The sequence below is a fragment of the Amblyomma americanum genome, chromosome 3 (assembly GCF_052857255.1).
Source record: "Amblyomma americanum isolate KBUSLIRL-KWMA chromosome 3, ASM5285725v1, whole genome shotgun sequence".
NCBI classification, from domain to species: domain Eukaryota; kingdom Metazoa; phylum Arthropoda; class Arachnida; order Ixodida; family Ixodidae; genus Amblyomma; species Amblyomma americanum.
Window position 1 is genome coordinate 210,317,384 of NC_135499.1, and position 23,196 is coordinate 210,340,579.

At 46.8% G+C, this 23,196-nt stretch overlaps 1 protein-coding gene and 1 non-coding gene across 2 annotated transcripts; both read right to left on the reverse strand.

Annotated features, from left to right (window-relative positions):
- Positions 1 to 600: 600 nt before the first annotated feature.
- Positions 601 to 3,799, reverse strand: LOC144124371 (neprilysin-1-like). Its single transcript, XM_077657000.1, has 2 exons — positions 3,501 to 3,799; positions 601 to 2,467 (listed from the first exon to the last, which is right to left on the reverse strand). The coding sequence occupies exons 1-2, from the start codon at positions 3,797 to 3,799 to the stop codon at positions 601 to 603; spliced, it is 2,166 nt and encodes a 721-aa protein (XP_077513126.1).
- A 4,942-nt stretch (positions 3,800 to 8,741) lies between these two features.
- TRNAT-CGU (transfer RNA threonine (anticodon CGU)) lies at positions 8,742 to 8,813 on the reverse strand. Its single transcript has one exon. It is a non-coding gene; the product is annotated as a tRNA-Thr (tRNA).
- Between the last annotated feature and the right edge of the window lie 14,383 nt (positions 8,814 to 23,196).

A 23,196-nucleotide genomic window follows, 5' to 3' on the forward strand; every position in this document is an offset into this window, starting at 1 on the left:
GCAGCTCTGCCGAACGCCACGTGTTAATTTATATAAATGCGGCACATACGTCGTCAGTGGATCATTTTATTTGTTTATGCATAAAGCCAAACATTAGCACAAAATAACTTACCTTAAAATACTGAAAATCTGCTATAGAGACCAGTTTAGTCTGGTCATCGAAATAACTGGGTCACATGATCAGATGTTCAAAGCATATAGGCTTCACACCGGACATTCTTTTAAAACCAATCTCCGCATGGCAGGTATAATCACTTAAATTAACAACGAAATGCATCGTACGATTTCAAAACTAAGCAGTAATACTACGTCACGTATAGCGCTTAAACAGCCGGCGTTCCTCAATTGTCCACGATAGTGTAACAGCAATGGCTTCTGGCAACAAACTTCGACGCCACACAACGCTGAATAAAACAAGCACTTTGGAAATTGCAGGCAAGGAGCTTCCCAATCGTTCTACGGGGATCATTACGACCTAATGCACTATTTAGTTCGCTTCATCTTGTTTCCCTTTTTTTGCGAACATATGAAAAAAACAGCAAAAAGCTTATAGACGCAGTCAGTGCACACCGAAGCAGGCTCGTTTTCACGCGCGCAAACTCAGAACACGCACTTTCTGCGCGGGTTCATGTAGGAGCCTCGACGGCACTGGAAGGCTCTGCTGAAGCTGACCGACTGCCGCAATGGTGCGTTGACCCGGTAAGCGGCGTGCGCCCGGCGACCATGGCGCAGCAGCTGGTCTTCGTAGGGAGCATCGTACTTCTCGCAGCGGCTCAGCGCCATGTGCAAGAAGAACAGCTGCTCGCTGCTGAATGGAAGCCCCGGCAGAGTTCCCTCGCTGCCACCACTACGGACGAGTCGTCCGTGGGCGCGGAACGCTGCCGACACGGCCAAGAGGTCCCGCAGGTCCTCGCGGCCCGTACCGTTGGATGAGAAGGGAACTGACGTAGTTTCGGTCATTGTTGCCTGCTCCTCGCGCAAGCAGTACTCGGTGGCGGCGAAGCGATCGTGCAGGTCCGTGTAGTTTGAGCGCAGCTCGACCGCAACGTCCCGGAACACGTCCAGAAGGGCGGCGCTCAGCTGGAGCAGCATGCGCGGGAGGTGGTACTCCCAGAAGGCCTCGTGGCGAAACGCCCGATCCAGGGCGCCTAACGGCACAAACAGCGTGCTTCCTTCCAGCACGCGGCTCTCGGTCTCGAACAGGTCATCTGGAAAGTCTGGGAAGGGGTGCCTCCTGGGGCCCAGGCGACGGTGCTGACGCTGCGCTACCATCTTGAGGAAGATTTCAACCGCCGTCAAGCCATCTGATGCGCAACCGAACGAGCGGCACTGAGATGTGCGGAACGCAAACTTTCTCCAGTCGCCTGGCGTGAAGAACGCCGTCTTGAGCATCTTGAAGCGACGCTCCACCCTACTGAGAAAGGACGACGTTACCCAGGACATCTCACCCAGGAACTCGAGCATGTTCCTTTTAGCGTGCTCCGCCATGCTTCTCAGCACGGGTTCTTTTTCGTCCTGCTTTGAATTCGCGGCCAGCAGGAAGGCGGCTAGCCCTGGTTCGGCTTGCGCCGCCATCTTGGCGCAGGTGTGGCTGCGACGGTCGCTCCAGCCATCCTCCCAGCCGACCACCTGCGAGACGGCCACGTCGCTTATCTTGCGGAAGCGCTTTCCTGGCAGCAGAGGCGCGTACGCTAGCGCCAGACGGAACGCTAGGTAGTTGAGCACGACCGCTGGCTTTGTGGCGGACATGAGCCCCAAGAAGACTACGCCGAGCCGATTCTGTTCCAGGGTGACCTTCGTGTCAGGCGTGATAATGCGGATGCCGAAAAGAGCGTTCGTCAAGAACTCGGCCCAGTTCCACTCTGTAGTTGACATGAGCTCCTTGACAGCCACGGTCCCGAACTGCTCGGCCGGTGCGCTGAGCAGGGCCACTAGCTCCTGCTCTAAATCGAAGAGCTCAGGCATGGACATTCGCGCCACGCGTCGAGCTGCATCGTTGTACCATCCTCGGTGCGCGTTGGGCAGGTAAGTGAAATCTGGAAAGAGCGTCCGTGGAGCCTGCAGCTTGACACTGCTCTTGTCCGTGAGGCGGATATGCACCAGCGGCGAGACGCCGGTAACTCGAAGCAGCCTTCCGGCAGCTGCAGAGGCACGGCGGTCGCTCGACGAGTACGGGAATCCTGAAAGGCCTACGCTGTCGAGGATGTTTTGGAAGTCGAGCGCTTCTCTTCTCCCCGTAGGCAGGTGCAGGCAGGCGTCGTACAAGTCGAACAAGGGTCGTGTGCTTGTGTCTTCAGTTCCAGCATCAAACAAAGCCGTCAGCTGGGATTCCAGCTCGCGTGCGCTCCTCACAGCCTCGGAGTACACTGCCTCGCCTTGAAAACGGAAGGAGGAGCTCCAGTTGGTGCAGACGTAGTCGTAGAAATTGTCGCAAGGGTCACCTTCTTCAAGTGAGTCGGAAACGTACCTGGGTGTACATAGCGGAAGGTTAAAGTTGTGCCCACTTGGATTGTGTGTAATTCGACAACGAAGCCGCAGAGCCCAAAACACGTATAAATCTTACACTTAACCAGCGTCGCAGTGGGCCTTTGAAGGAAGTTGGTATTCTCGCCTTTTTTTTTAAAGCCAGACTTGCTTCTTGCTTGTCTGTTTTGTTTAGCCTCAAATTGATTATATTCACTTCAGTTTTGTACTTAATAATTTAAACTGATACCTTTATAGAAGCTAGTTTGCAGGAGTCAGGCCTACTACTTTCTCTTTTGAAGTGTTAGAAGCCCAATCATCCTGTCGTTCAAATATCCTGCTGTTTAAGGATGATGTCTGTCATGGAGTTTGTACAGCACTTTGGTCACGTCAGTTCTTTGCGCAACAACAGATAAGATAGATGTCATGAGCTAAATCAAGAACTGTTAAATCTCAGTGGTTGGAGAAAGTACCGCGCCGATAGAGGTTCCGATAGAGGCCGCGATAGAGGCGTGTAGAGACTAGACCCAAATAATCAGGACAGACCTATAAAATCAGGTGGACACAGGGGCGCAACAAAAACACACGGACATAGAAGTAGACAGGGACGAGCGCTCGTCCCTGTCTACTTCTATGTCCGTGTGTTTTTGTTGCGCCCCTGTGTCCACCTGAAAAGATATGAACCAACACGCCCAAATACAAGTACTTCTGAGACCTATAAAAACTTCGCCCAAATATACAACCTGTAAAAATCGAACTCGCTTGTCTCGAAAGATAGTTCTCCCTAACAAGACCACGGCACTGTGTCAGTACAAGAACCCGGGATATGTCTACAGGCGACAAACGTACAAGCGCTTTGGACAGGCAGCGGGAAACTGCAGCTAATAACTACACAGTACGCTAACCAGTGCCTCCATTACCTTAAGCATGGCTTATTCGAAAACGGTGTCCTGTTAAGCGGGGATCAAGTGGCTTGCTTTGCAACAGCTGTGAAAATAGCCATCAACAAAAACAGTTCTCGTCCAGCGGCACCTCACCTGGCAAGCTGGTGACAGCTTTCGTCGACGCAGCTGGACACGACTTCGCCGCGGCCAGGCAGTGGCTGTTGCGGCGAGGCCCCTCCTCTGTCACCACCGGGCTGGACCTCTCCACCAGTGCCGCTCATTATCCGGTTGACCGCCAGCGAGACGCCGATGGCCAGAGCGACCAGGCCCAGGCCACTGCAGACCACACACAGACGCCAGCGCAGGGAGCTGCCGAGCGGTGGAACCACGGAGGTAGCGGCTGGCGTCAACGTCGGCGGAGTCGCCTGGAAACGCCTGCCGTCGGTGGACATCTTGCCTTCTTCTGCGTTCTCTTCTCTTTGGCTCTGAACGGCACGCGCTAACCAGCCAAGCACTGCCTCCTGTTGGTGATATTTATTACCTCGTTCTTGTCAGAACTGCCACAGTAAGATCCAAGTGCATGAATTTAGCCAAGCAGTGATTTTACCGCAATGTAGATAGCATTTGTCTAAGAAAAAATGTTGGCAAGAAATATAAAAGTTATCGTTTTTGTGTAGGTAAATCATGGTCATGTGGAGGGTCATGCTCGTCCAAGCAGCAGCTTTTAACTTAAGCCGCCTGGCAAGAAAAAAAAAACTGCATTTAAGAACACACTTCTACATAAAGAGATATTCAGTTCTCGGTCAACTCTTCCTATTTATTCATTTTTCTTCCCTCAGCAGACTATATGAATATAATTCAGAGCTGCAAGCCATTTAACCTCGTCCCCTCGACATCTTGGGTATAAAAATACGTACTTCTCGGCAGGGTCATTTCATAGACTGACGCAGCCGGAAAGTACGAATTTGTAATGGCTTCTTTAGAACGCGTAATGAAGGAACATTCTTCTCCACTCGAGTTCAAAAGCGGGTTCGAATTCAGCGCATTATTTTTCATAACAAGGAGCGGAACCCACACACACACACACGCAGAAGTGCTGGCTGGGCTTTTCGCTCGCAAAGAGGATCACTGCAGAAAAAAACTGGCTTATGAGTAATCTGTGGCCTCGTCTTTGACCTCTTACGCAAGCCGCTCCTCCATAACGTGCATGCTATAGACTCCACGTCCTGGTCCTTGCTTCTGAGAGTCCGCTCATAGACAGAAAGCAATAAAAACTACGATGGCGATGTTGCTGAGGCATAAAACCCGACGAAGATTTAGCCTTATGTACCTGAAGATAGAAGGCACACATTGCTATGGAAGTAAGGTATTCTAGGCAACAAAAAAAAATTGGTCATTCGCCCGGGCTATTCGCTCTCAAATATAGCTATGGCCGACCTTAAGGCGCGCGCATTTCAGGTGCACATCTCATTCGCTCCTATCCTCTGACCGTTTTTACGGCGGCACGGAGCTCACAAAGAACTGTGAGTACCGTGCGCTTCACTTATAGAGTGCCGTCGGAACAGATTAGCGTTACGCGCAGGGTGATGTCTAAAGATCACATACTGAATGATTTATGCTAACAAGATGTTTGGAAGCAAGAGCTTCCAGTATCGGCGATTTTTACGAACTAGGGGGGCGCCACAACCGATCCGATATAGTGACTTTATGCAAGGACTGATCCCGAGATCAGGCTAGGTAAAATCGCCCTTTAAAAATTTCACGAAAATTTCTCGTGTTTTTTTTTGTCGATTGTGAGAACATTTAGCAAGCCAAACAGCCTTTTCTATAGCGTGTAAAAGAAACAAACGAGAGACAAGAAAAAAAGCGCTATTTTTCGTTTTAAAGCGTCCGGTGTGCATCAAAGGAGTGGTAGACGGTCTCGGTCTACGACCTCTATAGAAAATATTTTAGAATCCCTAACATCGACGATGATGATAATACTCGTACAACGGGTCAGTGAAAAAACTGGGAGGTCAGGTAAGTGAGACCATGGTGTTTCGCAGAAAACCAGGTAGATAAGTTTGCCAGTCACCGTGAAAATTGAGATTTAACTGATAAAGGTGGATTCTTTTGCGCTTTTCAGTGCCCATCAATTTTATTAAACATGTGTTTTATATATCAATATAGTAGACTCACAGTCGCTTACAGAGTTGGAGAGCCACAACAATGATGCTGCCTTTTTCCACGCACCGCCTTCTCCGAGAACTTACCCGCACTTTGTCCTCCCTATTTGTTCATAAGCAGTGGATGGAAGGCGTGCAATGATTGTAAAGCCTCTGCGAGGTATTCTTTTCTTTTGATTTTATTCTATTTTTGCCACCCTCATGTCTGTCTGACTGATTAGGGCGAAAGCAAAGGCATGGCACAATTAAAGCGAAAAAAGAATCTGAATAAAATTAAAATCTAATAAATCATTATTTCACCCTTAAGACACTTTTCATGAATAGCAAACCATCATATCATCATGCACGTATGCCGTACTGAGGCCTTCAATTATAGAGAAAGTCTAGCACAAAACTCTTCGCGCTTTAAATACATCAGTTAGGGGTGTTTTGTTTGGGTTTTATGTGGGTTTAACGTCCCAAAGTTACTCAGGCCATGAGGGACGCCGTAGTGAAGGGCTCCGGATAATTTACACCACCTGGGGTTTTTTAACGTGCACTGACATTGCACAGTACACGGGCCTCCAGCATTTCGTCTCCATCGAAATGCGACCGCCACGGCTTGGATCGAATCCGTTATTGATGTGGGCACGGCTATGTTTTATAACAAACAGTTTCGAATATTTATATAAGCACTTCTAGTTTGCCAGATCATCTTTGTAGAAATGTAGGCTGAGTGCTTTCTAAGAACCTCGCTTTCATGTACTGCCAGCATTCCATTACACATTGAAACTCCTTGTTCCTTTGCTCTCTTTGTATCGTTAACCCCAAAGTATTCACGCAATGACTTTTAGCGGCCTTTCTCTCTCTTCTTATGGTTCAAACATCCACTAACAGCACTTTTTAAGATATATTTTAACAGCAAAACACTTATAACAGTGTCTGAGTATACTGGCGGACCACTGAGACAACAGAGCAAATCACGCTGTCGCACGCGTTGATCCTTATCGCACTAGCCAATCCTTCTGGAACCAGAGGATTATCCTTTATCCTTGGACTAGGGACGTGGATTTGATGAAAATCGTCAATAAGTCGCTGGATCAACTTTTTTTTTTTCAGCGAACGAAGTGGGATAGATAAATAATTGGCGACCCTTAACTACGTATCCTCCACAGCGAGACATATGGGATCTGGTTCGCTCGTCGGATTTAGTCCGTTGGACAATCTAGAACATGTTATATGCCACCAGCCGCTCCCCTTTTTTAGCGTTCCCGCCGAAATATCTAGGTTTGCATTCTCGAGCGTTTAGTATTAGACTTACAAACGGTACAAAACATGTCTTACGTTATTCCATCCGTTTTTGGCCATGCGTGCCGTGTATTGTAAGTTTTTTGCTGTCTTTCTTCTTTTTCTGTCCGTAGTATGTCATTTACACGAGTGGTCTGATGTCACATAAATTCTTGAGGTCGGAGTAGGCTGAGTAATTTTACAGCGATAGCTGTTAGACGCCCGTCCCTGGCTTGCGTGTCGCTGTCGCCGTCAGCGTAACTGGCCGGTGCGTTACCATGGTTACCATGGTTATCATCGTCACCATCCATTGGTACCATGGCAACCCGGGTATGGTTATCATCCCGCATGACACCACGCAGGATGTGTTAATGCCTGTATTAATGCTGTGCATCTGTTTGTGTCTTGTCCGATGTCACCTTATGCCACGGCCAACCTGGGTCGCATAAGCCTACAGGTGGCTCTGTTTGGAAGAGCCGCCGGCCAAAACTAAATGCCTAAAGATCTGTCGCTGATTCTCGCGTTACATAGTCGAAACTTTCCTGTTATTTTTTTTTTGTTTTTCTGAACATTAGTTTGCGTTGGTTCTCCTGGCATCCATAGCAGCCACACCGGCACTGAACAGCTTTTCTTTTCTGCGGCTCAAAAATTCTTCCTCGAAGACAGGAAGGTCGACGTCAAAGGAAACTATGAATAGCGCATTTGCTTGATCGTCGCTATCGCGCTCCAAAGACCTATATTAGCCTAATTTATAACGCCGTAAAGACCGTTCCGTCATAACCTAGAACTCATTACGATGTGGCGTACTTCCTAGAAGCTGCTTTTCTGCCTCCAATTTTTAATCCAAGACCTCCGTCGGCAACAAAATAAAGTGTGGAAGAGAGAAAACGTGATAAATGTCCGCAGTTTTTCTTTTGTGCTGCTCCCTGATAGCAGACAGCGGCCATCATATCAATTAAAAGCAGCTGATTTATTAGTAGTTATTCACCATAAAGGCGCTCCCATACGCGCTGCGCATTTTATGAAAAAAAAACATGGATTTCTGCCTATACGAAGTTATCATGCCCTGAAATCCTCTCTTTCACATTAACTCTCCTGAATTCCCCCGTTATCCTCCTTTTCAATCTACTCACGGTCTTCATGCTCTAGAAGATTTTATAATGAGCGCGCCTTCTTGATCATAAAGCTCTAGAAACTCGAGATTAAGTTTGCTACTTTTTTCCAGTAACGATGCAAGGTCTACTTTCTTTTGAGACGCAATAGCATCGCTCTACAATACTTACTATTAATTTCTGTGATCTTCTAGTCCTTTTTTTTATCTGAGATTTTCAATCTTAGAAAGGATAGCTTTCTTTCTCTACTTGGTTTTTCCAGGAACCACATAAAACTAAGCTGATTTTTTTTTACAAAAAATCAACCACCTTGCGATGCTTTTAATCCAAAATTATGCGCACGTCGCGATGACAGGCGAGTAATCCTTCGGTTTTTAGCGATGGGTGCGCTCCACATTACGCGGATCCTAACAAGGCAAGACTTCCGTGATCCTCTTCTTGGGTTCGTTCCCTTGCGCCATTCAACTTTACGATGAACCATCTAGCCCAACAGCAAGTACTTCTGCATCACAAAACAAGAAAGGTTTTTCTCTTCTGCCCCGCCCCGGTAACTGGCTGTGCTGCTACAGTGGGCCAAGGTACGCATTTACGGCACCATCTGACTGCTTCTCACATCATTCTTACTGTTCTTCCTATATCGTGGTGCGTTTGAAAGAAGCAGCCTCTTCTTTGTAGCGTTTCGTTCGTTAATCGAATCTCTTTGCGCTGCGGCAGGATTTGTGAGCCTTCTTTTCGCCCGAGAAGAGGATTTGTTACCTTCTAATTGGTTCATATCTTCAATGTGCAGTATTGTCAGAGAAAACAGCTTAAAAAAACAGACAATGAAGTTTCGAAACAAAAATAGCCCAAGCAGCCGCTAGTGAGGATCGAACTCACGACCCCAGGTTTACGAGACCAGTGCTCTACCACTGAGCTATAGCGGCGGATGCTACGCGATCATTTTTAGACAATATACGAATGGACGCGTGGGATTGTGGCTTGCGTAAATGACGCTTAGAAACGTGGGTTTCGGTGCATGACGCTGCTCCTGTTTAGTTCACATTGTATTTTATTCGCATCGCTTTTATTTTCTTGAACATACGCGCGGTTAAACCTTTGGATCATGTCAGAAGAACCAAGCTAGATGAAATCAGTCAAGAATTGTGGGCACCGTGATGACGAAACTAGCGCACTCTAGTTGGTAAAGAGGTCATTCACATGCCCCCACAGCCTTTGCCATATTATTGCCCTAGTGTCGTGCCAGTCTTCGCTGTTGTAAATGATAACGCCATGTTTCCGCGTATGGTATTCGCTTTTTTTTTTTTGCACTGGAATATTGCTGGCTGCACTACGTGATGCAAGCAACAAGCTGTATTCTCGCTTTTTCTGAAACCTCTATAGAGTGCTTAAAGAGCTGCAGGCACAAAGTTGCTGAGTGTTCGTATTTTATTTATTTGAAAGAAGCTTTGGTTTATTGGTTTATGGAGATTTAACGTCCCAAAGCGGCTCAGGCTATGAGAGAGGCCGTAGTGAAGGGCTCCGGAAATTTCGACCACCTGGGGTTCTTTAACGTGCACTGACATCGCACAGCACACGGGCCTCTAGAATTTCGCCTCCATCGAAATTCGACCGCCGCGATCGAACCCGCGTCTTTCGGGCCAGCAGCCGAGCGCCATAACCTCTCAGCCATCGCGGCGGCTCCCGTGTTTGAAAGAAGCTTACGGGCCTAGTTATCATACAAACTAGCTCAAAACACCAGTGCGCAACGTTAGTAATTAATCACAAACAATTCTGTAACGGCAGTCTTGGTCTCGGTAGGCGCCAGCACTGAAGTGCCCCTTGAGGTCATGGTATACCTGCCAACCTTGACTATTTTTGATCTCGTCGGCGTCACCGACAAAAACTGGTTGTTTTTATGAACAACCACCGGGTTCAGTGGCGTGATAACAACTGCGGCAAATGCACTTTGGCGAACCCGACCGCGGCGGCTGCGTTTTTATGGAGGAAAAACGCTAAGGCGCCCATGTGCTGTGCGATGTCAGTGCACGTTAAAGATCCCCAGGTGGTCGAAATTATTCCGAAGCCCTTCACTACGGCACCTCCTTCTTCCTTTCTTGTTTCACTCCCTCCCTTATCCCTTCCCTAACGGCGCGGTTCAGGTGTCCAACGATATATGAGACAGATACTGCGCCATTTCCTTTCCCCAAAAAACCAATTATTATTATTATTCACTAGATGCGAGTGGAAATAATAATTGGTTTTGGGGGAAAGGAAATGGCGCAGTATCTGTCTCATATATGGTTGGACACCTGAACCGCGCCGTAATGGAAGGGATAAAGGAGGGAGTGGAAGAAGAAAGGAAGAGATAAGTGCCGTAGTGGAGGGCTCCGGAATAATTTCGACCACCTGGGTATCTTTAACGTGCACTGACATCGCACAGCACACGGGCGCCTTAGAGTTTTTCCTGCATAAAAACGCAGCCGCCGCGGTCGAGTTCGTACCTGGGAACTCCGGATCAATAGTCGAGCGCTCTAACCACTGATCCACCGCGGCGGGTGTGGAAATGCCGAGCGGCTCTTCGGACAACATTAAAAAACACAATAAATCAAATTTCACTGAACACCTGTCTGTGACACTTGCTAGGAGGCATCTCCTTACACCCACAGAACAAATGATATCGTTTGTTTGCATTCGTAATTTTGTGCTTGTGCTTTTTGAATGAGTGTCAGAACGGGCTATGAAAAGCTCTTTGTGGACGCGGACTCCGATGACATGTGTCCCTACACAAGCCCTCAGTGGTCGCTTTGGGACGCTGCGGCCTACAGTGCGGCTAGCGTACATGTCTTCAGCGCTACTTTTAATAAGCCTTTCCAAAATTTTCAGAGTTTTGTGTCTTCCTTTCAATATCTTGTCCTATATTTATGCAGCGAAAAGCAAATTAAACTCCGGGCGAATGCGACGATGTTAATTTTTACGTGCGCCAAACGAGGCCTGACCAACAGAGGAGCAAACAGAAGAGTTCGAAGAGCAAAGCCGAAAGTTCGGCTTCGAAAGTTCGAAAGTTCCTCGTGTTCGCAAAACGAACACGAGGGTGCTGATAGGCAACGACGCAGACAAGCACTAACTCCCAACTAGGGTTTATTGTTGAAACACGCAATTTATACAAGTCACTATGAAAAAACATAAAACAAGCAGCCCTCCCTTCCCCCCTTTTCAGGAGCCGAAGTTAAAGGGTAAAAAGAAATGTAAGCAGTACAGGCCACTCATCGCTAGGGGAGAATCAATTCAGCAAAGAGACCCGTTACCGTTCCCTTTCCGTCTCTCGTGATCGTTGTGCGCTATTTTTTCATTGTGAGTTCGAAGGGCGTTTCAAATATCAATTATCAGTTGCTCTCTCGCAGAGTACTGTCGTTGAGCAACCGTAGACAACAATAAGCAAAACAAAACTGAATGGCTATTACAGAAGTGGCAATGCACAAAATCACCGCTAGCTGGCATGCGATAATGATTACGTGCGGAAAGATGCAATCATTGCTGGATTCTTGTGCTGGGTTCCTGTCCCCCTCCCCGCTATCAAGTTCATCTGCACTATTTTTTTTAGTACTACTACGATGACGTCTACGAACGCGCTTTTCCCGGTAACCTTCACATTAGCAGCTCTCGCTGTAAAAAATACGGGTCGGTTGCACACCGCTGAAGGCCGGCGACGAACGCGTGTCCGAAACCTAGATTTCAAAAAGAGGCAGCTTGAGGCCTTGAAGAAAGTCGACGCTTGATGTATCATTTAGTTTCCCCTTCTTTTTTTCTTTTTCACGGGTTACTATAGGCGTTATAGTTTAGTACTGGATGGTGTCGTAGAGGCGTAGCTGAACGTGTAAAAAACTCTGTGGGGAGAACGGAGAAGCACTCCTCAGCATGCGCAGACTCAAGCGTATAACAACCGCACGCAGAGGCAGCAGCAAACACGTCGACCTTGAAGCTTTGCAGCGGGCTGCACATAAACCCCGGTGCTTATCGGCCGCAAAACATTAAGCGCTGGATATTCACGAACCGTGCTTTCTTGCCCGCAAGCGTCCCTGAGAGCGTAACCATGCCTTCGAGGAGGTTTGTTCTGGACGATCCCTCGTCGTAAAACACTGCATGAGGTAGACGCTATGCGAGTAATTTCTTAGGGATTATCCGGCCACCAAGAAGGGCAAACATGATTATTCCATTGAAGCCCTCCAGTTTAACGTCATGAAAACAGCTTCCTTGTTTGTACCGGCTTTAACAACCATGGCGCGGTTCTACGTTTTTATTATTGTTTTCGGTCTTAGGAAACTTCACTCCAACACCGAATGTTGCTGGAACGTCGGAAGCGCCTACACAGGGTTCCCTGTTTTAGGTTATTCTTCAAAACACGTTTGTTATTAGATGATGCGCGGTGTTTCCGCGATGGTTACCGGAAATCGGGCTTTGAAGTGGATTAAACAAGCAGTCATGCTCCACCAAGTAATTATGGCGGTGCTTGCTTTGCGTGAGTAATGATTTGACGTCAATTTTTCTTCGTTTTTAAAGTCTTGCTCAAGACGTGCAGGTTAAAAGCGGGCTTCTATAAGGACCCAACTTCGCGTCGTTCGGGCTTAGCCCGTTCACGCACCACCGGCCGCAAGCTCACAGCCCACCCAGGCGCTGCGCCCTTACTGGCTTATAATAGGAAGCGGCCGAAATATGCTGGTGCGTTAACGTTGAAACAGTTTACTTTCCTTTTTTTTCTGCGAAACCAGTACCTTTGAATACTACGGTGTTTTTCTTCATTTTCGTTCGCTCAACATTTTTTCAGACTGCATACAATGTCACGCAGACCTTCCCGCGCGTAGCGAATTGAAAGTAAGTTTTTCGCTTCAAGCTCATTGAAGCAAGACACGCGTCACCGTCAGGGCGCTAAAATTGAAGCGTTCAGGAAGTAGGAATGACAGATATTGCCTTCGTAGAGAATGTAGCGGCCCGGGGAAGCTCATGAATGCCAAAAAGGGAGAACTTGCTTCCCTGTTTTTGTTAGTTTCGTTTTCTTGCCAATACTGGTGTGCAACAGCCGATAAATGGAGAAAAATTCAGACGCCTATAGCTTTTTCTATCCTCCGTTTCTGAAGCGTTCGCCTTTCATATAAGCCTCACTCTGTGTGCTTTCGATATTACGTCTTATTTTTATCAACGCCGACAGACAGGAGGCGCGCCGATCGCTGCTAAAACACCAATACCATCGCCGCTGCTAGGCTACAGTCACTTGTACGTATTATATACTGCCCTTAGCTTTCCATAGTAAACGGAAGCCATGCATATCTTGAATGTAAAATGTGAGATCGACGCAGTGAGATTTTTCGCGCGCTGGCGTCATGAACCCGTAACTTTTATATTTTACGGCGCTTGGAATGCCGTTCGGATAGAGTCACTGGAAGGCTTGCCCAGTAACTTTGTATATTCTGCAGACTGATGTGTTTCGCAGTGTTGGAAGCGCTCGGGATGCCGTCCGCCTAGGCCATTTTCTTTTTGTGTCATTCACGTCCTAGAGCTCTAGCTAAAAGGCGAAGGTTTCCGGTCTATACAAGTAGTCGGGTCTGCTAACTTCAGGCGTTCCGTAGACATCTTAACCACACCGAGAAAAATTGCTTTTGAGTAATTGAAAGATGCAATAACTGGCTCACATCTCTCTGGACACATCAACCGCACCGCAGAAAAGAGAGGAAGATGAGAATTAAAGAAAAAAAGAGAAAAAAAAGTGCCGTAGTGGAGGGCTCTGGAATAATTTCGACCACCTGGGAATTTTTGACGAGCACTGACGTCGCGCAGCACACGGACGCCTTTTAACTCGACAGCGTTATACAGCCCGTTCGACGCGAACCCAAGTATGTGTGGGACGATAATTTTTCACTGGTTGAAACGGAATGTGACGTCACAATTCTCGTAGCGATTTATTTTTGTCAGTGACAGCAGAGGTCACATGGCGGTTTGTGAGTGTGACGCCACACAATAAGTTCTAATCAACGTACAAAGAATTAAATTAAATTAATTGCGATTTAAAAAACTATTTACTTAATGGGCAGTGGGAATCTAACTTCCGTCTCGTGTGTCGCGAAGCGAGCATGTTACATCTACGCCACAGAGGCTTTTTTTTTCTTCACCGTGGTATGGCGTGGTCTGGCAAGACAGCTACTGCGCCGTTTCCTTCCTTTAAAAACTACTAATTGGCGTTACTCTCCCCTCCACTCAACGGATGGGACGCGCCTATCGTAAGATGCCGCCAAATGTTTCGAAATGCCTGTTGGGCGCTGTGCGTAGGTGGGAGGCCAGACTGACAACGTATGACCTAGCTATATGGCCCAATGCCACGATTTGCGCAACGAGTGTAAACGTCTGTTTTTTAGGCGGCTGGGCTAGGCGCTTAAGAATCAGCGTTTCAGGTAGTGTGGTGACTGCGCGGCAAGTGGGCAAGTCCAATATGGGCGTGCGTTGTCAGGGTAGACGTCACATACCTGACAGCGGGGGTGGCCAAGCGCTTGAAAATATGGTGGTTGTGCAGGTCAAATGGTAGATAATTTCTTTGTGCGTGTTGAATAATTTCTTTGTACGTGTCGAATGAAGGTAGACTCGCGGTGAGTAAGTTGTGGATGAGGGAGTGTCCTAGTTCTTTCGGTCTTTGTCTGCGGTGCTTTCTGGCATAGCCCGCTCAACCTTGTGTTTGTAATCATCCGGACAAGGGAAGGGTTGGTGTCACGAGCGAGGGCATGCACCCGGTCGTTCCCTTCAATTCCCACGGACCTATTCCAGAAGAACCTGCAGGCTCTAGTGTTGGTGAAGGTAGGTGTTTAGCTGAGCGTGGATAGGCCCCGGGAGCAAGTTGGTGGCGAAGTCAGGGCGGGTGTTCTGGGTGTCCGTGCTCACTATGATGGTGTTAGTTTTTTTAGGACGGTGAAAGATTGCTTATGCGATTCCTTGTGCTTTAAATGAGGTCGGATCAGGAACGCCGGTGTGATGGCAGACTTTGTGATTGTGGTGCCCTATGGACGAAGTTGTAGCGTTAGAGTCGGTGAATTTGCAATTTCTAGTAGGGGTCATGGTATGGGGCCTTGAGATGACATGCTCTTAATTCTTTCTCGGCGCATTGAATCCCTCTCCGGGTCCATGTAGAGAGTGCAGGCAGTATGATGAAGCGAGGTAGATGGCCTCATGGCCGTAGAAAATCGGGGATTAGAGATATGTGCGATGTGCAATGTGCTGTGTACAAGTGTTGCTTGTGTGACTTGTATGACACATCTTTGACAGCATGTGGCCAAGCGGGAGGGCTGAGCTTCATTATGTGCGGTGGTCTTCTGTAATATTGCGTTGTGCTAGGCCGCCTGTTGAATCAGATAGCTAAATGCGTATAGCGGAACACTTAGCTTCATTCGTAAAAATTTGCGGATGGCTGTTTCAATTTCTTTATCTGAGTTTTCGTTAGGTGGAGATATGAGTAAGCAAACATGACTCTTGAGAACACGGTTGCTAAGACAATCTTGTGGAACTTGTGTTCATTGAATCCAAGGCCGGTACGGATATTAAGCTTCAACATGTGGTGGAGATTATTTATTCGTCGAAAGATGGTAAGCATATCGTAAGCATGAGCCTGGCGAGCAATAGGGCGGCTATCAATTTTAAATGTAATGAGACAGCGGTAGCATTAGCAGCCCAGCTCTTATGGTGGAGTAGCGCCCCGGTGGCTGAGTGGTTACGGCACTCGGCTGCTGACCCGGAAGACGCGGGTTCGATCCCGGCCGCGGCGGTCGAATTTCGATGGAGGCGAAATTCTAGAGGCCCATGTGCTGTGCGATGTCAGTGCACGTTAAAGAACCCCAGGTGGTTGAAATTTCCGGAGCCCTTCACTACGGCGTCCCTCATAGCCTGAGCTGCTTTGGGACGTTAAACCCCTATAATCTATATTCCTAATCTTATGGTGGAAAGCAACAGTACAGAATGACAGCGTACGCTTCAATTAACTCCAGGTCTTGTTGGACGGTAGCTTCTTTACAACGTTGGTTACCATGGGCAAACCTGTGCGGGATGTCATCCGATAGATGGCATGTTGGAGATGTGGAATGGCGGTGAGTGCCGCCTAAAGATCTTTCATTACCAATTTTAACGACTTGGGGGATAAGATCAAATCCCAAGGTGTGTCCTGTTTGATGGGGACAGGTGGCGAGGGCTTATCATCTGGGCCAATGAGTATTTCTGTCCTATCGGTCAAGACGTTTTGAATATAACTGAATAGGCGTACTCCTGGGTAGGTTTCCTGAAGGCTTGCCAGGATTGCGCTCTGGGAGTCATTGTCAAAAGCCCCATTGATGTCAACGCCCGCAATAGCGCGTAGTTCGAGAGTGCCGGGGACTGTATATTTGTCTTTGCGCATTCGTGCAGAAACACCTGGACAGCACACATGCTTACGCAAGGCAGTGAGTGCAGAGGGTAGATGGTGACCGTGTTCTAGGTGGCACTCGAGACGCGTAAGCACCATTCGCTCCATAATCTTTACCATAGAGGAAGTGAGTGATATAGGGCAGAGTTTTGCCAGCAAATTCAGAGGTATACCTGGTTTTTATACAAGAATGATGTTCGCTTCTTTCCAGATATACGGTAGGTGCCGTCTTCCAAACATGATTTATATGGTCCAGCAGTAGCAGCAACTTTTGAATCAGGCAAGCTACGAAGCATGCTGTAGGTGGCTTGATCTGCGCCAGAAGCTGTACGCCGGTTGAGCTGGAAGAGTGCCACATGCGATTCAGGAAACTTTAATGGTGAGGGGATAATCAATTGATCAAGTAGGAAGCTTAACGGGTGGATAAAAAGCACCCTTTATCTCGTTCATTAATACGTCTTGTGAGGCATAAGTTGTAAACTGAACTTAGGCTAGTGTGGGCCGGTGATTGTCTTGGCGAAGGGTTTGGAAGAGTTACCACACAAATGATGTGTACAGTTGCTCGTTGAAGTTATCGCAGAAGGAACATCAGCTCTTTGATGTGAGCTGCTCAGCATAGGTTTGACACTCTTGGTTTTGTTCTTGTAAGCGCATTTACAATAAGCTATTGGTTTTGTTATTTTTTTCATTTTCACCACAATTTGCACTACCTTTCTCCCACAGGGATCAAACATGCTGGCCCACTTCATGATGATCTTCTGTGTGTGATAAATTTAGTTTGTTTGCGTACTGTGTAAAGATTATGCCAGTGCAACACGCGTCTGCTTCAAAGTTTTCAGAGAATACTGCTCCCAGATCCTTTTCTATTGAGAGGCCTGTCAGTGAATCTGGTCTGAGCGTATGTTCCTTTGGGCAGACTAAATCGCTTACCTAGTGCGAGTTGTATTTCGAGGATGTAGTGCCAGCTTCTCAATGTTTGCTGCGTGGATGTCCACGTATCGCGGAGTTGTCCTTTTATGCAGGTAAGGTCTGGTGTTGTGTCTACTTCCCGGTGGTTACGAGTCAAGTGGGAGCATTGAGGTCATTTAAAAAGCTAGAAGTGATGATTGTTAGTAATTGATACTAGCTTCCGGCTGGAGCTGTGCGTCACAATCTTGGCCCGGTCTGGATGAGAACAGCTAAAATCAACGAACAGAAGAGTCATTTCATTGGTTTTGAAATTTGAGATAAATGTGTCCAGTTCTTGTAAGTAGACATTGATGGGTTGATTTGATGTCCAGTATGTGACAAAGGACGCATAGATTCGAGATTCCAATGCGGGTAGCGGTGAATACGTGTTTTTTTGTCGGCGTATTCACGTGAGACGTGTCGCGTTGTACCATGAACAGATCTCTCCCGATGTTTGTGTCAATCATATTGGAGGTGTTCGTGTTTTGTAGGGTAATGCGATGCCGTTGCGCAATGCTTGATTGAATATAGACATTGCAACCGTTCAGGGAAAATTCTCCGCGGTTCCTTGAAGAACAGGGATGTCGGGCTGTGCTTGAGTTAAAATCATGTTCTAAAGTAGAATATTACGTTTCGTTTTGTTTTTCGTACTCCTCTGCAATTTCACTGCCGTATTATTAAGAAGGCTGTAAGGGTGGATTTTTTCGAAGGCCGATGAGAAGTATTTATAGCGCATAGCCTCTCGTTGCGATAGGCGTTTATGCGGGCGATTCGCTCCTTTCAGAGCAGAGATGCGGGCCGAGTATGTTGATTTAAGGAATGAGAGACGGGCGAAGACCGGTCGTGCTTGCAAAAGAGGATCTAGGGTGCATTGGAGGAAGGGTTTCAGTGATTGTTCCAATTTTCTCGAGACGGTGCTTGTGATAATTGCCTGCATGTCCGCTGCTGCAGAATGTATCTGAGAGGCTACTGGCTGTGATGTTGCATACTCGAAGTGCAGCGTGAGATGTTTCACGACGGATTAGATGGAGGCTGGGCCACGCACCTCTACAGACGCGGGTGCAGTGTGCGGAGTTCTGAACGCGCTGTGGAGCACTGACGGAGGTACTGGTTGGTCAGTGTCGCCGTGCGACTGTGTAAGCGGGACTTGCGGGGCTGCAGTGCCGGTGTGGGGGCTGCTGCACACGAACACTGCGGGGTCGGTTGCGGTGCAGGTGGCCTGGATTTTGGCTCTGATAGCCTGTGGCTGCTTGGCGGCAGTGGATGGTGGCTGTTTGGGCTTCTTGACGCGACTTCGATCAGCTCGAGTTTTGTCACGAAGGGCTTCAGTGGCTACAAGTTTGAATGCGTTGTTCGAGTGTCTGCGGTGATGGCCGAGTGTTCCAAAGCATCGGGAAACAAAGCTGCTCTGCTTACACCACCGCTGCTTTCAATCCTGCACGCGGCTATAAGTATGGGGAAGGTTGTTGTCTGCTGCTTGCCACCCTGAAGAGAAAGCGCGGTGTATGTCGGATAGTTTCGGGTGCAGGTTTGGAGGTTGGCCAGAATGGAGGATAAAAGCATCTAATGCTTAATTATTGAAATGTCTTTGTAAGCATTTGCGTACATTACAAAATCACTGCTGTTTGTGAGTGTGTGCGACCCCTAACACTGATTTCTTTGTTGCTTCATATTCATATATAAATTGCGATGCATTTTGTGTCCTGCAGCCAGCTCAAGGATGATATTTCACAGATAGTTGAACTTAGCCTATTGTGCGTTTACAATGAGGCTGATTTAGCCGTTTTATTTTAGGTGCAGCTTCGGAAAAGTTTTTGCGTCATTGAAAAACGGTCACATTGCGCGTAAGACAAATGCGAGTGATTAACATGAGCGGTAGCATTTCATTACCACAATATATGAATGTGCACAAACGAGTACCAATAGGTTGGAACTATCCCGCGCATTGACTCTTGCGAAATAGACAACGACTTAACGCAGCATGACTATTCCGCTTCAGGCCATTTTAACTAGTAAGGAAAGAAGTCAAAGGAGAGATGTCTTCAAGATGATTCTGCCACACCATGAAGTAAAACAAAGCTGAATTAATAAAAAACTACCGCTAGTATCGACTACATCGACAGGAAAAGTCATGCCTTCAGTGGTCTGCCCCTGATGCATGTTAAAAAGCCTAAACTACTTGCCGTAGGCTTGAAATCTTCCAAAGATAATTCTATCATTCTCGGTGGAAGGAGTTAGCCTGCCGGATAAAACAAGTATTGTTCATAGCCGCTTCCGTCGCCAAAAGCGCGGTTGGAGCAATTAGTTATTTCATTCTGGAGGGATGCCTTCAAGATGATTCTGCCACACCATGAAGAAGTTACTGCCTTCTGATTCTATTCACGGTTAGCGGCTGACGTAACGTTCAGCATGCACTGGTTAGTACCCGGATTAGACAGTCGACGCATATGGTGATAAAAATAAAAACTGAATGAAACAGATGTAGCTGTCATATTATAATTGTGCTTCTTAAAAATCTGCGACCACCAAGGTGCCTTGCCCACAGTTAAAAATAAGTAGTGGTGTTTTGTCATTGAAAAATAAAATAGAAAGCTTTCTTTAGACCTGCACTGAATATTTCTCTGTAAAAAAAGATTTTAACAGAAATGGCGAGCGAAGCCTGAAAGGGCTAAATGTTTACTCACTGCTTGCTGCACTTCAAACGAAACCCAGCCAATGTCCCTTTGTTTTGCCGGGTTGGTCGTTCTACCAAGAGTGCCTAGCGTTAACCTCTCTCCCAGATGTGAGCTTGACTTCTAATCACGATTGCACTTATCATCTCATATAAAATACAGCATTTCCAACACTAAGCTCCGGCCCACAAAACAAGCCTCGAGTGAACTCTAACGTAGGGGTTCAGGGCGTTCATACGGGATTCTGTTAGGTTCATTGTTGTTTGATTTTTAGCCTGTGATGGACAGCTTCCTGTAGTAGCCTAACCAACAACAAGTCCAGCTTTCTAGGGAAAAAATTCTGAAAATTAAAATTGGTTTCTGGTGAAAGGAAATGGCGCAGTATCTGTCTCACATATCGGCGGACACCTGAACCGCGCCGTAAGGGAAGGGATAAAGCAAGGAATGAAAGAATAAAAACTGAAAAATTTTAAGGCATTGTTATCAAAATATTGAAGGTAATGGTCCATTTTTCTGATATGTAGCAAAATCTTTCGTTTAAAGTGTTTCCAGCGATCGCAATAGAAAACCAATGGGGAACGGTTTTGATGATAGCAAAAACGTGAATATAAAAAAATACAAGACTGCCCCCGGGCGATCAGCGGATATATTGATTGTTATAGTGAAATCATGCATATGAAAAAAAAATGCGTTCATAAACGGTTTCTGGCTCAAAGATGATTTTGTCCAGAATTGCTGGGTATGGAACGGCAAAGAGTTAATCAGCGCATTTTTTTCATATATTGTAATATTTCGCTATAACGATCAATATATCCGCCGATCTCCCGTTGGCAGGCTTCAATGTTCTTGCTATTAACATTTTTGCTATCGTCGAAAGCGTTCCGCATTGGTTTTCTATGGCAGTCCTAACTGCTTATTACGAGCGATTGAAACGCTATTAAAGAACTATTTTTCTACATATCGGAAGAATCAACCATTACCTTCAACAGTACCTTACTGTTTTCCAATATGCCAAACTTTTGTCCAAGAATGTTGAACATGAACGAGCTAGAGAGAGAGAAGCTTTATTGGAATGCAGATTTTTTTTTTTGCTACAGTGTGCCAGCTGTCATAAAGTATTATTTACAAGTATAGGTATACACTGGACTCTCGAAGCAGATAGATTGGAAGGATGGATGGATGGATGGATGGATGGATGGATGGATGGATGGATGGATGGATGGATGGATGGATGGATGGATGGATGGATGGATGGATGGATGGATGGATGGATGGATGGATGGATGGATGGATGGATGGATGGATGGATGGATGGATGGATGGATGGATGGATGGATGGATGGATGGATGGACGGACGGACGGACGGACGGACGGACGGACGGACGGACGGACGGACGGACGGACGGACGGATTTCTTTAGTTAGTTCTTTATTTCTTTTTATTTAAATAAATAATATCAAATTGCTTATTTAATTAAATAATTATGTAATTAGCATTTCATTATTCATTTCTTATTTATTCTGTCTGAATTCTCTTTGAAACAGTTCGATTGACGTAAACAGTTGTCTAGCATATTTAAGGGGGAAAACAATTAATTCACATGTCGAGATTGGGCGTTCAACCATCATCTCGTGCCTCAGCTGAAGCCATTGGTTTCATTAAGGGCGGTAGAGAGAGGTGGTAGGGGTTTCTTCAGGGCTCGAGCACTCCCACACCATGTGATAAAGTGAAAAAGGAGCAGAGCAAAAAACCAGCTGGGGAAGTCTTCGCTGGTGCCCCACGAAATCGAAATCAATCCCCCTCTCCTTGCCGTTCCAATAGCAATTGGAGCGCGTCCTAAGGAATGAAGAAAGTAAAGCAGCAGGCATCCATTTCTTCCGCATAGTCACTGCCTTGCTTCTTTCTTTTTTTTTATTCAGCGGAGGGTGCCCCGACGTAACACTCTGGCCGACAGTACGCTCTGTGCAGAAAAAGAGGCCAAGAAATTCAGCTGTCAGCACGACATGTCACTTGGGTTGGGCTGCTACCCAACTGCTGCACAATTCCAGTGGAGTGCTTACCCTGCTATTAACTGCAAGGAACGCCAACCCAGGAAAAAGGAAGCAAGCAGAACTTCTTGATTGGATCGCCTTATCTCTTTTTCACTAGCGGCTAGGCGAGGCAGCTAGTCTTTGTTTTTACCATTATTTTCATCGAGTTTTTTTTTGTTAGCTTGATCAGTGAGCGCGCAGTGACAAGCGGTCGGCGACGACGTTGACCGAAGCCGTAAGTTAGCCCTGGTTCCATGTGCCCCCCCCCCCCCCTCCCAAGTTCCCAGCAAAAGGTTTACAAATAGAATCGCAGTCTTCTGACGTCGCTCAAGATTGTAAACAAGCACTTGTGGGTGATACCGTATACACTGCTCGAAGGACCGCTCTTTTTTTAGTGATTTTGGCGCTCTGCGGCCCTTGCACGAGAGCGGCGTTTTTTAGTTCAATTTCCGAACTATATTCCGAGAAAACTGTTTCTTGGAAAAGACAGTGAAAAAGACGAGAGACTCGGAACTCTTTACGTCCCCCGTGTTTTGCACGGCGTTTTCTAAGATGCTGTATCAACTGGCTCGAACATTGGACATATAACCTATTGGACATATAACCTGAGACTATATCTCGCGCCTAGTTGGCGATACCGTTATACTTCTTAGTCGCTATCAGTGTCGCAGCTTCTCAGGCCTAGCTGCTTTTCATCTCTGAAAATGGAATGGTTTTTTTTTCATTCTATTGCACTGAAAATTCCTGTAACTTTAAAAGATTCATAAAAGATTTCAGACGAGAGCACAGGACCCGAATTGAATATTCTCGAGCAGGCAACCTGATGTGATACTTTTCTTGGCTATCCTGTCGGTCGGCGTCTGTTCGTTTTCGGCCGCTGCAATTCACTCTCAATACAGACGTCTGAGTTTTCCTTAACATGGCACACACTTGCAATGGTTCAAACAAAAAAAAGAAACGTCGTCGGAAGAAATTGTCCAGGAATAACTGGTCCCGAAAGAAAGGGTGATTAAAGATGGAAAAAATGGTCTAAAAGGGTGATAGCATCAGCCTGTCGCCATGCCATGCTGTCCCCACGACTTATGTGTGGAGTACAGTTCCGGAACAACAGAAATTGAAGAGGGTGAACACTCTGGTTTTAGCACTCTTTCTAGATTTTTTTTTTAGTAAAAGTGTTTGCGCGACATGCTCTCACTTGGGGCATTTTTTCCCCTCAAAACATTTCCTACAGGGCCTTTTTTTTCCATG